The following is a 13309-nucleotide window of genomic DNA, read 5'->3' as shown; positions in this document are numbered from 1 at the left end:
TATATATATATATATATGCTGCTTTTTTTCTTTTCTTTCTTTAACCGTAACTTAGAACACAAATTGTAGAAGCTGAGAACAAGTAAGCAAATTACAATGGTAGTGTTATGAATATTAGTACCAAACAACTAATTTTCATACCAGTTTCAACCTTTCCATTTTGCGTTTTGCAGGAGCTTAATGAATGGGATCTTGAAAGATGATTGGCTTTGATGAAGGTGTGGCCCACCGAGTTGATTACCTTGGGCTGAACAAGGGACATTGAATGTGGTTCAGGTGAAGCTGAATATAGTCTATCAGGTTGAATCTATACTTAAGCTTCATACCATGAAATCTGACTTGTTATAAAAAAAAAATGACACAATCTGATGATGAGGTTGAGAAATCAACTTTATGCAGCCAATTTCCAGCCTTTAAAGCAATTGAGTGTAATGTTGATCCCTGACACTCATCTACAGCTCATTTGTTTAGGAACAAGCAAACACATGCTTTCAGACATAGAGCTTATTTGTGCAGTTTCATTTATTCCTCAAAGGAAATTCTTTAGAGACAAACAAAAGAGAAATATTAAAGGTTTTTTGATATAGAACTTGAAGCTATAGACTAGAAGCTTTCAGTCCATTAAGGTGCATTTGTGTCTCATATTTGTGTGAGATTCCTTCTTCGTACAGGTCATGCCTAAGGCCCTTCTTTCAGCACAGTCCATTTCAGAGAGGAGATTGATTTTAAAGACAGATGAAATAGGGAAGACGAAGAAGAAAATAGATAGCGAGGGGAAAGCTTGAAGAACCTGGACAAAATAAAAATCAAATAAGGAAACCATTCAGAAGGAGGTAATCAATGTGCATACATTTCTTTTCAAGTAGATGCAGTATTCTCTAAGACATTTTCCTGATTTGGAGCCAACCGTATTTCTTTCAACATACAGATCATAAGCACTAGGTGTGAATATTACATAATGGATTTGAAGCCTTCTCTTTGGAGATTTTTCATCTCTTTAAAACTATTTTCTGTAGCTGTAATTATAATGTTGAAGGAAAAAATATCACAAAAAGGGACCATCATCCTTTCTTTTAACCGACCTAAAGTGAAAGCCTATATTGAGTCTGAGACTATAAACGAGTTCATTGTCTCAGACAGAATTGTAATGCAAACAATGGCACTAACAAAACCATTAGAAGAGTGCTCACAATGCAACCCACCGAGTGTTTCCTATTGTGTATGGATAATGGGCTCCCTTGTAAGCAAGTTGTATTGACCGATGTTTAATTTTGGCTAAGAAGAGCAAAGGTAGAAAACAATTGTCTGAAAGCAGTTTGAACCTTTGCAGAAAATGCTCTAAAAAAGCCTGTAATGTGAAACTATTTAAAACATTATAACTTTCTTTATGACCAAGGATAATCAGACAGATGATTCTAAAAAAAACCCAAACATATTTAAAACTGAGATCACTTAGACAATGTATACATTTCTTACATTTACTAGTTCTCAATCTGTCCAAAGCAATAAATACTTCTCTCAATTAAAAATGTCTGGAGTAGGGTTTGAGTTCCAGGCTTATAGAGTAGCCAAACTGTTGTCGGAAAATTAAGTTTTCTCATATTTCATATATTCATTTATCCTATTTACTCACTATAAAAGTTTTCACTCAGTCTGTTTCACCTTCAATGCCACACCATTCTCTGCAGAATAGTGTTTGTAGACCAGACATACTGTAGCTTCTTCCCATAGCAAACCAGATTCTTTTTCAAGGTTTATTCATTCATAACATGTTACTGTTAACCAGTGTCTGTAATTTGTTTTGATTCTGACTACTTTTCCATTGTTGTCAGTAAGGGGGAAGGAATGCTGCTCAGGCAGAACAGGGCTGAATGCTTTGCCATAAGGGCTGTATGATAAACTGTTGTCTCTTTGCAAAGATATGATAAATAAAGTGCCGACTTAGTGAAATCAATTGATCTCCGTTTATTTAACTAGGGTGAATAGTTGAATACCTTTTTCCCACTACACCAACAAAACCTTTTTTTGGCTTAGAAAACATGCAAACTGGATAGAGAGAACAGGTTTACCCCTTAGTAATGGGGAGTCATTGATGTCGTTGTTGGACTGCAATACCCGATACTGGCCAAGGCCTCTGAAAAGGGAGTCTTTAGGGTCATTGTTGGCCTGGCTGACCAGGGAAGATGTTATGGTCCCCTCCATGGTGATGGGGTATCAGACGATAGGAGGAAGGGATCAACTCTAACGCTGCGCTGTAGGTTTTTAAGAGCTGAAAAATTAATCCACTCCCTCTGTTTAAGGTTGGTTTTTCACATGTCTTCTTTGTCCAAAATGTGAACACTATGACCTGGATGACTGAGAATCTTCACCAGCACAAGTCTAGAAGAAAAGCAATGGCTTCTAAAAAAAAAAAAAAAAACACCATTCTTTTTACTCTCGGTTTTTACTTTGGACTATTCAACAATTCACATCACACATTTACACTTACAAAGGCCACCAATTTCAATTAATCACTTAATCACAAATGCTCCATGTGAACCTTTGTAATTAATGGAACACAAATAATTTAGACAAATAACAGAGGGCAGAGTGGAGTCACATAAAAGCTCTCTAAAAAGCTCTGTGTCATGCAGTTGCTTTTAAAAGCTGGTTATTTCGATGAAATGCATGGGAGGTTCAGATACAGTTTAAATTCTCACACCATCCATCATCCTCACAAAATTGGATGGAATATTTCCCAACAAAACCTTAAAACCTCAAAGATTTTGAGACCGATTAGAGGTGTGATTTTTAGCTTGACTTGGTTTTGCATTAGGTCTGTCACTATTTTCTCTATGAAAACAAAAATCCTGCCAGATGTAGTATGTTTGAATGATGTCCAAAAATTCAACAATTATTGATGAACTCACAACCTGATGGTTCACAACTGCTGTCTCGATCCATAGACACACCTCATTAATCACCTGACCGCCTGCATGGAGCAGTGGACTGCACTGTGAATGCGGCTCACTTTGAAGGGCTATAGTAATGGTTGCAGAGCTTATTCTGTGCCTAAAATCTTATTCTGAAAAGTGTACCTTTCTTATTTCACAACTCAGGCTGCCTGCATGTAAATGTATTACATTTACACAATCTAATATTTACAGTTCTTTCTTCGACTGCCGCTAACAATATGAGTTGACAATTACAGTTACTGTATGACCTTTGCTTGAATAAATTAAATAACTGATTAATTTTGCCAATGACGATATCACAGATTTGTGTAGAGCTGAAACAATGAATCAGATTAATCGTGATTAATCAGTTATTTAAATAATCGTCAACTAATTTAGTAATCGATAAAACGTTAACCTTTAGCTGATAGAGCAACCCACTTAGAGCAGTAATTATATCAAAATTGTAAAAAAAAAATAATACATAAATACTTTGAATTTAAGATGAAAAAATACTTTTTGTCTGTCAATATGCTCTATCCAGAACTCCTCAAGAGGAAATGTTTTAGTTTCACCTGGTTTAATTTCATAAAAAGAATTCTCTAAGTAACCTTTGGCTATCCGATTATTAATCGATTAATTGAAAAAAATAATCGACAGATTGATCGATTTGCAAAATAATTGTTAGTTGCAGCCCTAGATTTGTGTCTAGCTCTGAGATAAAAATGATCTAAAATGTTGAATGTGTGAAAAGACACAGAGAGGTACAATGTCAAAAAAAGACTACAAATTAAAAAGGTACATAAGGTAGATGACCATTTAGATAGTTTGATGCTTCTACTAAACATTATACATAACTTTTACTCTGATGTGAAATAAATTTAAATAATTAACAGGAAAAAAAACTAACAAACCAGAAGTTTTGGCAGGATAAAAAAAAAAAAAACATTTCAAAGAAAGTAAAAGACAGTTGAAGGAGATGCTGCTCTTGCGTATGACTGTTATGACCCAGCTTAATGTAGTGAAAAGTGTTTTACTACTTCTTTTTGACACTAGTACCTGGGTGACTCCAAACTGCGCTGCAGTCAGGTATACAGACACAGAGTTGAATAAGACCCATGCCTCTGTCAATACAATGTATGATGGCATTATCCCAGGCAATGACGCATTAACGAGGCAACAGGAACCGAAGACAGCACTTTATGTACGGGAAACGATCTAGGTATCTCTGGGATGGGTCAGGTTTTTTTTTTATCCCTGTTTCTTACCCAGTCTTTTCTGCTGTGTATAATTTTAACACGAAAGTAATTCTCAAAATGCTCACTATTATGTCTTCCTTATACTTTCTTTAGATCAAAAACATTTTAGGCAGATTTGTTCATGTAACAATCACCTACAGTATTTCAATATATTTTATGCAATAGAAAAAGATAAAATATATACCTTTTTTTTTTTTTTACTTGGCTTGCAAAGAAATATCTACATAGTTTTGTCTGCATTCATTTCAGCCTCCCAAGTTCATACTTTGATACTTTGCTTACAGGATTACCTTGTATTCAGCCTCACACATTTTCTTCTTAACTTTGGACAGCTTCTCTTATCTATTAGAAAAATATCCCAAAACCAAGGTCCTGCTGTCACTATGTAAAACTGTATTAAACGAGTAGAAGTTCCTAGGACTAGGTAACAAGTTGATATCCCATGAATTAGGTCAAGCTGAACACTAAGATAAAAAAAATTAAAATAAAAACATAAATAAAGCTTGTTCAAAAACATCTGTTATGACTTCATTCATCTACTGAGACTAAAAATGTGTTATTCCTTAGATGCCTGGTGTTGCTAATTAACGTTATATCTTACTTTACAATAATTATATATGCAATGCTATTTAATAACCTTTCTTTATCCTAACATCTGATTGACAGTAAAAACATAAATGATTAACATTTTTGTATATCACTGTATGAACTCATTAAGAGGACATTTCACAGGCTAATATTGCTTTACATTACAGCTGTATTTGTTTTGAGAGTAAATCACACACACAATGGATTTCAGTTTTTGATATCTGAAGGTATTGATTTCATTTTAAAACAACAGAAGGAGTAAAGTGGGCTAAACACATATGTATGTCACATTCTTCAGATTTTTATTTGAAAATTATTTTATACTAACCATTTGTTATTTTCCTTCCTCAATCCTCCTCGGTTGTGCACTACTCTCACTTGGTCTATCTCTAAACTCTGATTACATACATCCTATACACATTGAATTTTTTTATTTATAGCTATCACATGACCTTACAGCTATGGATCAGCTTAGCGCAATCTGAGATAGTTGTTCTCAGATGCACTAATCGACACAGAGGCAATCTTGGTCTGAGCTTCTAAAGGATTCCTCTGGGAACAGAAAATCCAAAGCGAAGATTATGGATTTTCACCTTTAGATGTGCTTCTCTAACTGGGTAGGGCTAAGAATAGCATCCATTAAAGTTTTGTTTAGTAGGATTATATCCCCTTTGCTTCTCGTTTGTATTTAAGTGTTAAATGTTTTTTTGTTTGTGTGGTTTTATGAGAAAGAAATGGGATATTGTTGAAAATGTAATCACCCTAAAGATGCTTCTCTGCAGCCACATGGGCTTTCAGTGGTGACTACAAACATAGATTCTCTAACTGCCATATAAACACCTCTGTAAATATCAGAGTCAAAAAAGAATAACTCATTGTAATTTATTTCAACTAACTGTGAAAGATTATTCTGCTCTCTATCTTTCAAATAGTAACATAACCCATTCATTAAAAAATGCCTGTAGATATCTAAACCTTTGACAACTTCCGTCCTAAATGCATTGCAAAGAAAAGGATTTTCTGCCAGATACATGTCATTGAAGTGGGGCTCTAAGAAAGATGTCAGCAATTCCGGGAATATGGGTCATGAGTCCGAGAAAAAAAAAAAAAAATCCTTTAAATAGGCTGGCAAAGAAGCATTTTTTTCTCTTTTGATACAGTTGGGAATCTCACCCCATTTTAATGCTGTGATACTTATTGTCTACTTTTATTCACCAAGAAGATGTCTGCTTGCCAGTCTGACTGAAAACTACAAATAGCAAAATGGGAAAGTGTTTGCAAAGTTTCAATATATTTACAGTTGTATATTTGCTCTAAATAAAAAAAGCTAAATGAAAAAGCAAATATCTAACTTTACGTCTGTGTAAACATCTGTAGATAATCAGTACATAATGAGAAAAGGTGTTGGCCCAAATGCTGCAGCAACCTTGAAGAAAGGCTGATTCCCATCATTAGATGTAAAGTAGAGCAAGTGTGCGACAATAATTTAATGTTAATTAGGAGCTTGTCTATAGGGGGTAAGAAAAGGAAAAGAGCGAGCAAGATGGGTGGAGTGGATAGCATGAGAGATGCCTGAGGATCTCAGTAATAGCTTTCCTCTGTCTTGTCTTTCAGTATATTAGTTCATGTTCCTGAACAGCCCCTTCTTGCTTCTGGGCCTGGGTTCTTTCTAAAATTAATGACACTGTAACCAGAACATTAGCTGAGTAATGAAAGACATAGCTCTGCATGAGGCACAATAGACTATATGCATAGCATAGAACAGAAAAACTAAAAAGATGTTAATAGGGATATAATCTCAAACAAATGCAGTAAAAGTGTAGTGATGGTTGAATATTTGAATACGTTCCATAGCAGTAAAACTGTCATGAAAATAATCTCAGGGAGTGTTCTAACTTAAATGCTACAACAGAGAAGGGATGAGCAGTATTCATTGAAGATTATAATGGTTGGTAAATGCATATTTTACACTATAATGAGTGACAAAAAAAGTTATTCAGCTGAATAAAAGCCAGAGTTTTTCCTTATTCGCAAAAGTGCAACTTTATTGGAACTTGTTGCATTTGCAGATACAATAACACAAGAATAAAACCAGATTAAAAGGAGAGAAAAGCTTTTTCTTCCCATCGCTGCATTTGCAAAGGTTAATGATGAACATCAGAAACCATAGATGAGAAAAAAAAAAAAAAAACACAAACAGATGGTTAACCAGCACTGAAGAAGCGAAGTCATTAGAGTTGAACACAAGAGATGCAAGTATTTCAATGAATATGTGTGCAAAATATCGCAGTGGCTGACTTGACTATTACTTCTGAGGCAATAATTGAGACCAGAGGTACCAAAGGAATGGACTGGAACAAAGCCACGCATACACAGAGCCTCATTATCCTGAACTACACTCATCTCTCATCTCTTGTCACCCTTGTTTCTTTCTCATCTCCTCCTGTGTTCGCCTTGTTTGTGTCATATACACCCAGGGCCAATTTTCAACCTTTCCTATTCAGTACATAGTTGGTTCAGGGGAGACTGTAAATCTGAATTCATAAGCTGCGACTTGCCCAGGTCAAATTGTTTTGAAGCTCTCTACTTGCGACATGGGTTAGAATGTCTGTTCGTAATTCGTGGGGAAGTATAAAAACACTAAACCTAAATTAAAAATCAGCACCTCGAATAAAACATTATTAATATTTAAAACAATGGATTTATCAAACATCAAGAAAATAGGATCTACTGTCATCATTGAGGATGTTTTCTACAAATTATATGATAAATAAGAAAAAAAAAAAACAGTAAAAAGTTTTCTTTTTCCTTATTTTCTTCATTAGAAAGTCGCCTCTAATTCCATGTATTGACTGTATATCACTGCTGTAATGTGCATTTCTTTCTTGGTTGCTAATGGATTCACAGCCATTTAACAGACAATAATTCAGAATTATATAATGTAATAAAATAATAGCCCTTTTTATTACAACTGCATACTTTTGCTGTCAACTTGATGAGCTATGTGCTTTTTAGTACAAGGAGAAAATGCCAGCATATTAGCGCTGACTGTGAGCTGTATACTTTTTTCAGTCAGTGAACCATAGTTCAGTGAATAAATAAGCTCCTCTACTTGATGGAAAGACTTTTTCTCCCATTAGCCTGTATGTTTTTAGATGTTTCTATCATTCAAATCTGGGAAAGGCTGGAAAATAAAGAAACAGCATGCGCTTTGACAAGTTAAAACTTCAGTAAGGCTGTGTGTGCATTTGTGTGCACAGCTCTCATATATAAAATCTGATCTGCATGTGCGTGTTTGCCCGTTTCTCATTTTGTTTTATCTCTGTACATTAATCTGCATCTCATTTCTACACTTCAGTTGGAGTCTGTTTGCATTTGGTCAGGTTTGTATAAAGTCACCTGTTTGGCCTTCGGAGGACAACAGGCAAAGTAAATGTTTTCATCTGAAAATTCCAATCAATGTCAGATAAATCAAACCTTTAATTCAGATACTATCTAAATCTATTCAGCTGAATAAAAAACACCAAAATGTTGTTTTACGTCTTACAAGGTCACTGGTGCCAGCAGTAACATTCCTTATGCAAAATGTTATTGAAGCATTTCATTTTTTTTTTTTTCCTTTTTTTATGTCGGTTGGATTGAGTGGGGTCTTTTAATAACTAATCCTTGACTCTCAGTTTACCAATGGTATAAACGTATTATACACGACACAACAGCGGGTGTTCCTCAGGACTGCTGCAAAATGAATTGGATAAGAGCGCATTTTAATTGAGGCAAAATTGTGCTGAACTTAAGTAATCAAGGGAATATCTAACACTCACCTGAACTCCTATTCTTATCATTAATATATGCAATAAGACGTTACTTGGATCTGGAAAACCTTGTAACAACTGAAACCTTGCTGCTATTGGCTACATATGGATAAGGAGAACAGCAGCACATAGGCAACCAAATCAGAAATAATACATATTAAGCAACATATAGAATAGAATAGAACAGAATAAAATTCCCTTTATTGTCCCACAATGGGGAAATTCTGGAGTTTACAGCAACAAAAAGATTATAGAAAAAATGGTTATATAAATGCGGACCTTAGAAAAATTTATAATAACATAATAGTGAGGAGTTAAAAAGCAAATTATATATTGTACTGTAAAGTGTTTTAACAATATAGAACTGTGCACCTGGAGAATAAGTAACCAATATACACCTATAGACATTTTTACAGTAACGAATATTTGAAAAATAGCAGCAACATAAGAGATGTGCAAAAATGAAAGCAGGATGTTGTGCAAATTGTGCAAAATCAACATGAATGTAACAACTTATTGAAGTTATTGGGTACAGTGGTGGTTATAGAGTCATACAGCTGCTGAAAGGAAGGATCTGGGATAACGCTCCCTGGTGCATTTAGGATGCAGCAGTCTTATCACTGAAGGAGCTCTCTCTCTGATGATAATATGAAAAAAATTCTCCAATTAATGTAGTGTGACTGACTTTTTTAACGATTAGTCTTTACTATGTCTGTCATTGTGAGATAATACCAGTGCAATCAAATAATAATTATCTTCAGGCTTATTACATGTTTCTCAGTGTGCCAATATGTACAATAACCACAGAGGGAAAAAAAAAATTGAGATGCTGTGTGTATAGAGCTGTTGGCCAACAATGGTGACGTTAACCAATAAATATTTTAATGACCATGGCAGTGGATAAAATGGGAGGGGAAGAGGAAACAACATAGAACAGAAACAGTTTCTTTCTTTCTATGTCTTTATGTCACTGTTAGTTATGGACTATATCATATCTCACATTGAGACACATTGCCAAGGAAACTGGCTATAACCACAGAAACTCAAGCTCATCAGCTGCAACTGTTATATAAGGCCTACTTTATTGCAAGTTTAAATGATTGTGATGAGCATTTGAGCCAGCGCAATAATTGAGAAAAATTAGGCTCTTTGGTTGGAGCTTTTTTTATAGGTGCCCTACAACAGGAACACAGGAACAAGGTGATGGGACAAAATGTTGGTCATTCAAAAACGTAAAATAAAATGTACAAGAAGTGAAACTGGAGGTGAGGAATGGAGGGGTAACTTGAGGAGGGTAATGGGATATGGGAAAGTACGGAGACGATACAGAAGATAAGTGTGAAGCAAAAAGAGAGGAAAGATGGAGGGAAATTGATAAATGTGGATTTTGTAGAAGAAATGAAGCAGCAGAGATAGAAGGAGATGAGATGGAAGAAGGAATAAGGAAGATGGAATGAAAAATGAAATATTACTGTGTCCAGGTTGCGAATTTTCGTGTGTGGCTGTGCACACGTCAGCACGGAGCACTCCGGTAGTTCCCATCCTGCGAATCAGTGAATACTGAACAGAATGTCCTCGCTGAGGGCTGATGTGTTTACGTGAGAGTGGTGATAAAATAATCCTAAAATGAAAGAATGGGTGACAGGGGTGGCAAAGGGGTCATGCATTTAGGACAATTACTGTCCAAGTTTTTAAATAAGGTGTGCACCATGATTCTTATCTAATGATTCATTTAGCCACAAAATGCCATTCCTGCCCTAATAGATGAGAGCTGGAAAGGAAAAAAAGCTGGAAGTGGTAGAGTAGTCTGTGTGTTTCCGCTTTGTGTACATGCTGCTTGTGGTTCATACTGAAAATGCTGTTGACAGTGTCATTTGATGAAAGCTGACAGGTAATTTATGAAGCATATTTTTGAGTAAATGATTTTTCTTGCTCCTACTTTCTCTGCCATTCTAGACTAGTAATTGGATTTCCCTAACTTTCAATGTTGTGAATTAGGAGCAAACTAGTTAATGAAGGTTTTCCTGCCTTAACAGCATGTGTATATGTAGTGTATGAGTGTGTTCTCATGTCATTTTAGGTAAGGAAACAAAAAAGAAAGAATGAATATTAAAAGAGTGTGGATTTTAGTTGGAGCATGCATGTGTGCGATTGCACGCATACTACGTGAGTAGATGAAAAAACCATCTTTCATTGCTGTGGAAGTTAATTGCATAGTCTTGGTCTACTGCACTAAGACCCAGCTATTACTAACCACCTTTGCTTTAATTCTTTCAGCCAATCAAGGACCACAGACACAATCGTATGCAAGAGCACAAAAAGCAATTACTATGTTTGTAGAGGCGCTTTACTAAAATAACATAGCTCCTACCACTTTTCCTCATTTTTTTTCCTATTAAAAGATCAGTTAAATCATAAGCTTAACATTGAAATAAAAATAAATAAATTATTGCACTTTTACCATCAAAAGACCTAGCTTCCTGGGGGCCTATCAGGGTTCCCGACCTCACAAAAATAGTAAATTCTTGGTAGATGTTAGACCAACAAATCCAGAATTGTTTTGTCACCCATTTCCTCTTTGTCTGCTTTTCCTGTGTTTAATGCCTAGTAGTGTTTAGTCTTTATGAAGTGAGTCTCATTCTAGCCCCATGATGGTCATGCTGTGTGTAAAAAAAATAAATAGAATAAAATGACTCAAAGCTTGCTTTTCTCAGAGTGAACATTTAAAGTGGTTCTAAGGGCATTAACACATATTGTAGTTACAGGTGTTTGCCAAAAACCTTCCTCACAGCTGCACACAAAAACCAAACCTTAAGAAGGAGCAATTAAAAACACAAGCTTAAGTAATCTAAAGTAAACTGCTATTAAAACATTACTGGGCTGTGAACAAACACAGTAGAGACACAGTGAATGTAGCACGACCTAATACCAATAAAAGTAAGCCAAATTAATCCAATGACAATTACTATTCCTGAGTCATTTGTGTTGCAAGGCCTGTCATGGTTGTAAAGGTAGTACCAAGACAATAGTTCAAACACAATGATGAGGAAACATGAGTAGCCTTAAACATGTTCTAAACATTAAAAAGGTCCTTGACAAATATCACATATTAGAGGGAGAGTGAATTAATAAAAGATATTTGCATGATTTTTTTTACACTATATTCTTGTTAAGTGCAAAGTACTATAGATTTATTTGCTCTTCACTCTTTTCTGAAATTCAAATGTATGTACTGTTAATTAGCCATCACATTATATAAGTGGTAAAAAAACAAAAAACATCATTCTTCCTCTAAAAATGCCACCTAGGCAGTTTGTTCTAGGGTCTTCATTGAATTAAGATGCGATCTTCATCCCTTACCTGGAGTGTTGAGCAGTCGGGACATGCGACACATGTACGTGATTTCCTGCTCGCAGTGTTCTGCACTGGTTGTGATGGCTGTCACCTAGAAACACAGGCAAGGTTGTGTATATTTACCTAATCTTAACCACACATCAATTTCAGTTAAAAGGAAAATATAAAATAAAACTGGGATAAAATCTGTTCTAGTTCCCCTTCTTTAAATACATGAAAATGAATAAAAGTGTAATGACATGTGAAAATTCTCAGTTGCTTTTACAATATCACTTGTGGAAAAAATGCAGTCACTCCTCTTTTGCCACTGACACGTGAAGTTCACCCACTGTTGGCTTTTGACCAGGAGTGTCAACTGCAATCTATAACCACTCAGCAGAAAGATTAAGGTATCGACTCCCAAATGCAAGGGAGCAGATTCTGGTAACCTGAGCTGTATTTAGAAGAACCCAAGCAGATAAGTCATGCAGGGATGAGGTTAAATACTCATTATGTTAGTTTATCATAGGGCATTTGCAGAGCTGGGGGCTCAAAGATTTAAAGTCCAAATGATTAAGCTTTCATCACATGTTAGGAAGAAGCATGGTGAATGATAAAGATTTTTTAGTGGGATTTAAGGAGAATATTTTAGCACGTAGCATATATGCTGATAGGGTTAAATACTTCCTATGCTCTTTACAAAGTTGCTGACATACTGTGTTTAACTTGCCATATTTGATGCCTTATCTATAATCACATTTTATGTAGGTTAAATGTTAACAAATGTGACATAATAAGGAAAAACTATAAGTGCTGCTATAACACAAGAGGTAAGCTTTCTCAAGTTAATCAGAGCCTGACCATCTTGGGCTGATACTGGATGCTCTACACATTTTAATGTGCGTAGAACTAAGTGGTTAAATAATTATAAGCTGATTAAATCTGAAAATAATCATTGACCAATGTCCAAGGACCCAGCATGCCAAAATAGATAACAGACATCATTTTAGATTTAACATCTGAGTAAACTAAAGTTTAAAGCGACACTGTATTTCTAGAACTGTAAGTTCCATGTTTAACCTCCATGAAGGCTATTGGCAAAACGGAAAAGTTAAAAAATCATACAAAATGATTCTACGTTTTGGAAATTGATAGCAGACCACTTTGAACCAGCAGATTGAGAATTCATTGTGTTACTTGAAAGGACAAGACCACATTCCGCTCTTGATAGCTAAATTCCAGATGACGAGTGAGCGGTTGTGCAGAAAATACTTTGAAACAATGCCAAATACAGTGGGGCAAAAAAGTATTTAGCCAGCCACCAATAGTGCAAGTTCTCCCACTTAAAAAGATGAGAGAGGCCGGTAATTTTCATCATAGATAT

General features: G+C 35.4%; 1 protein-coding gene across 2 annotated transcripts in view; it reads right to left on the bottom strand.

Moving 5' to 3' along the window:
• Positions 1-13309, bottom strand: part of cntnap2 (contactin associated protein-like 2) — a 219357-nt gene that overhangs the window by 148184 nt on the left and 57864 nt on the right. For both annotated transcript variants that reach the window (XM_015386616.1, XM_015386617.1), the window contains exon 11: positions 11953-12037. In XM_015386616.1, coding sequence (XP_015242102.1) covers positions 11953-12037 — 85 coding nt within the window. The remainder of the gene's footprint in view (positions 1-11952; positions 12038-13309) is intronic.

Source organism: Cyprinodon variegatus, unplaced genomic scaffold (assembly GCF_000732505.1).
Source record: "Cyprinodon variegatus isolate N-32 unplaced genomic scaffold, C_variegatus-1.0 Scaffold372, whole genome shotgun sequence".
NCBI classification, from domain to species: domain Eukaryota; kingdom Metazoa; phylum Chordata; class Actinopteri; order Cyprinodontiformes; family Cyprinodontidae; genus Cyprinodon; species Cyprinodon variegatus.
Note: the sequence above shows the minus strand (reverse complement) of the source record. Positions and strands in the feature narration are given on the sequence as shown.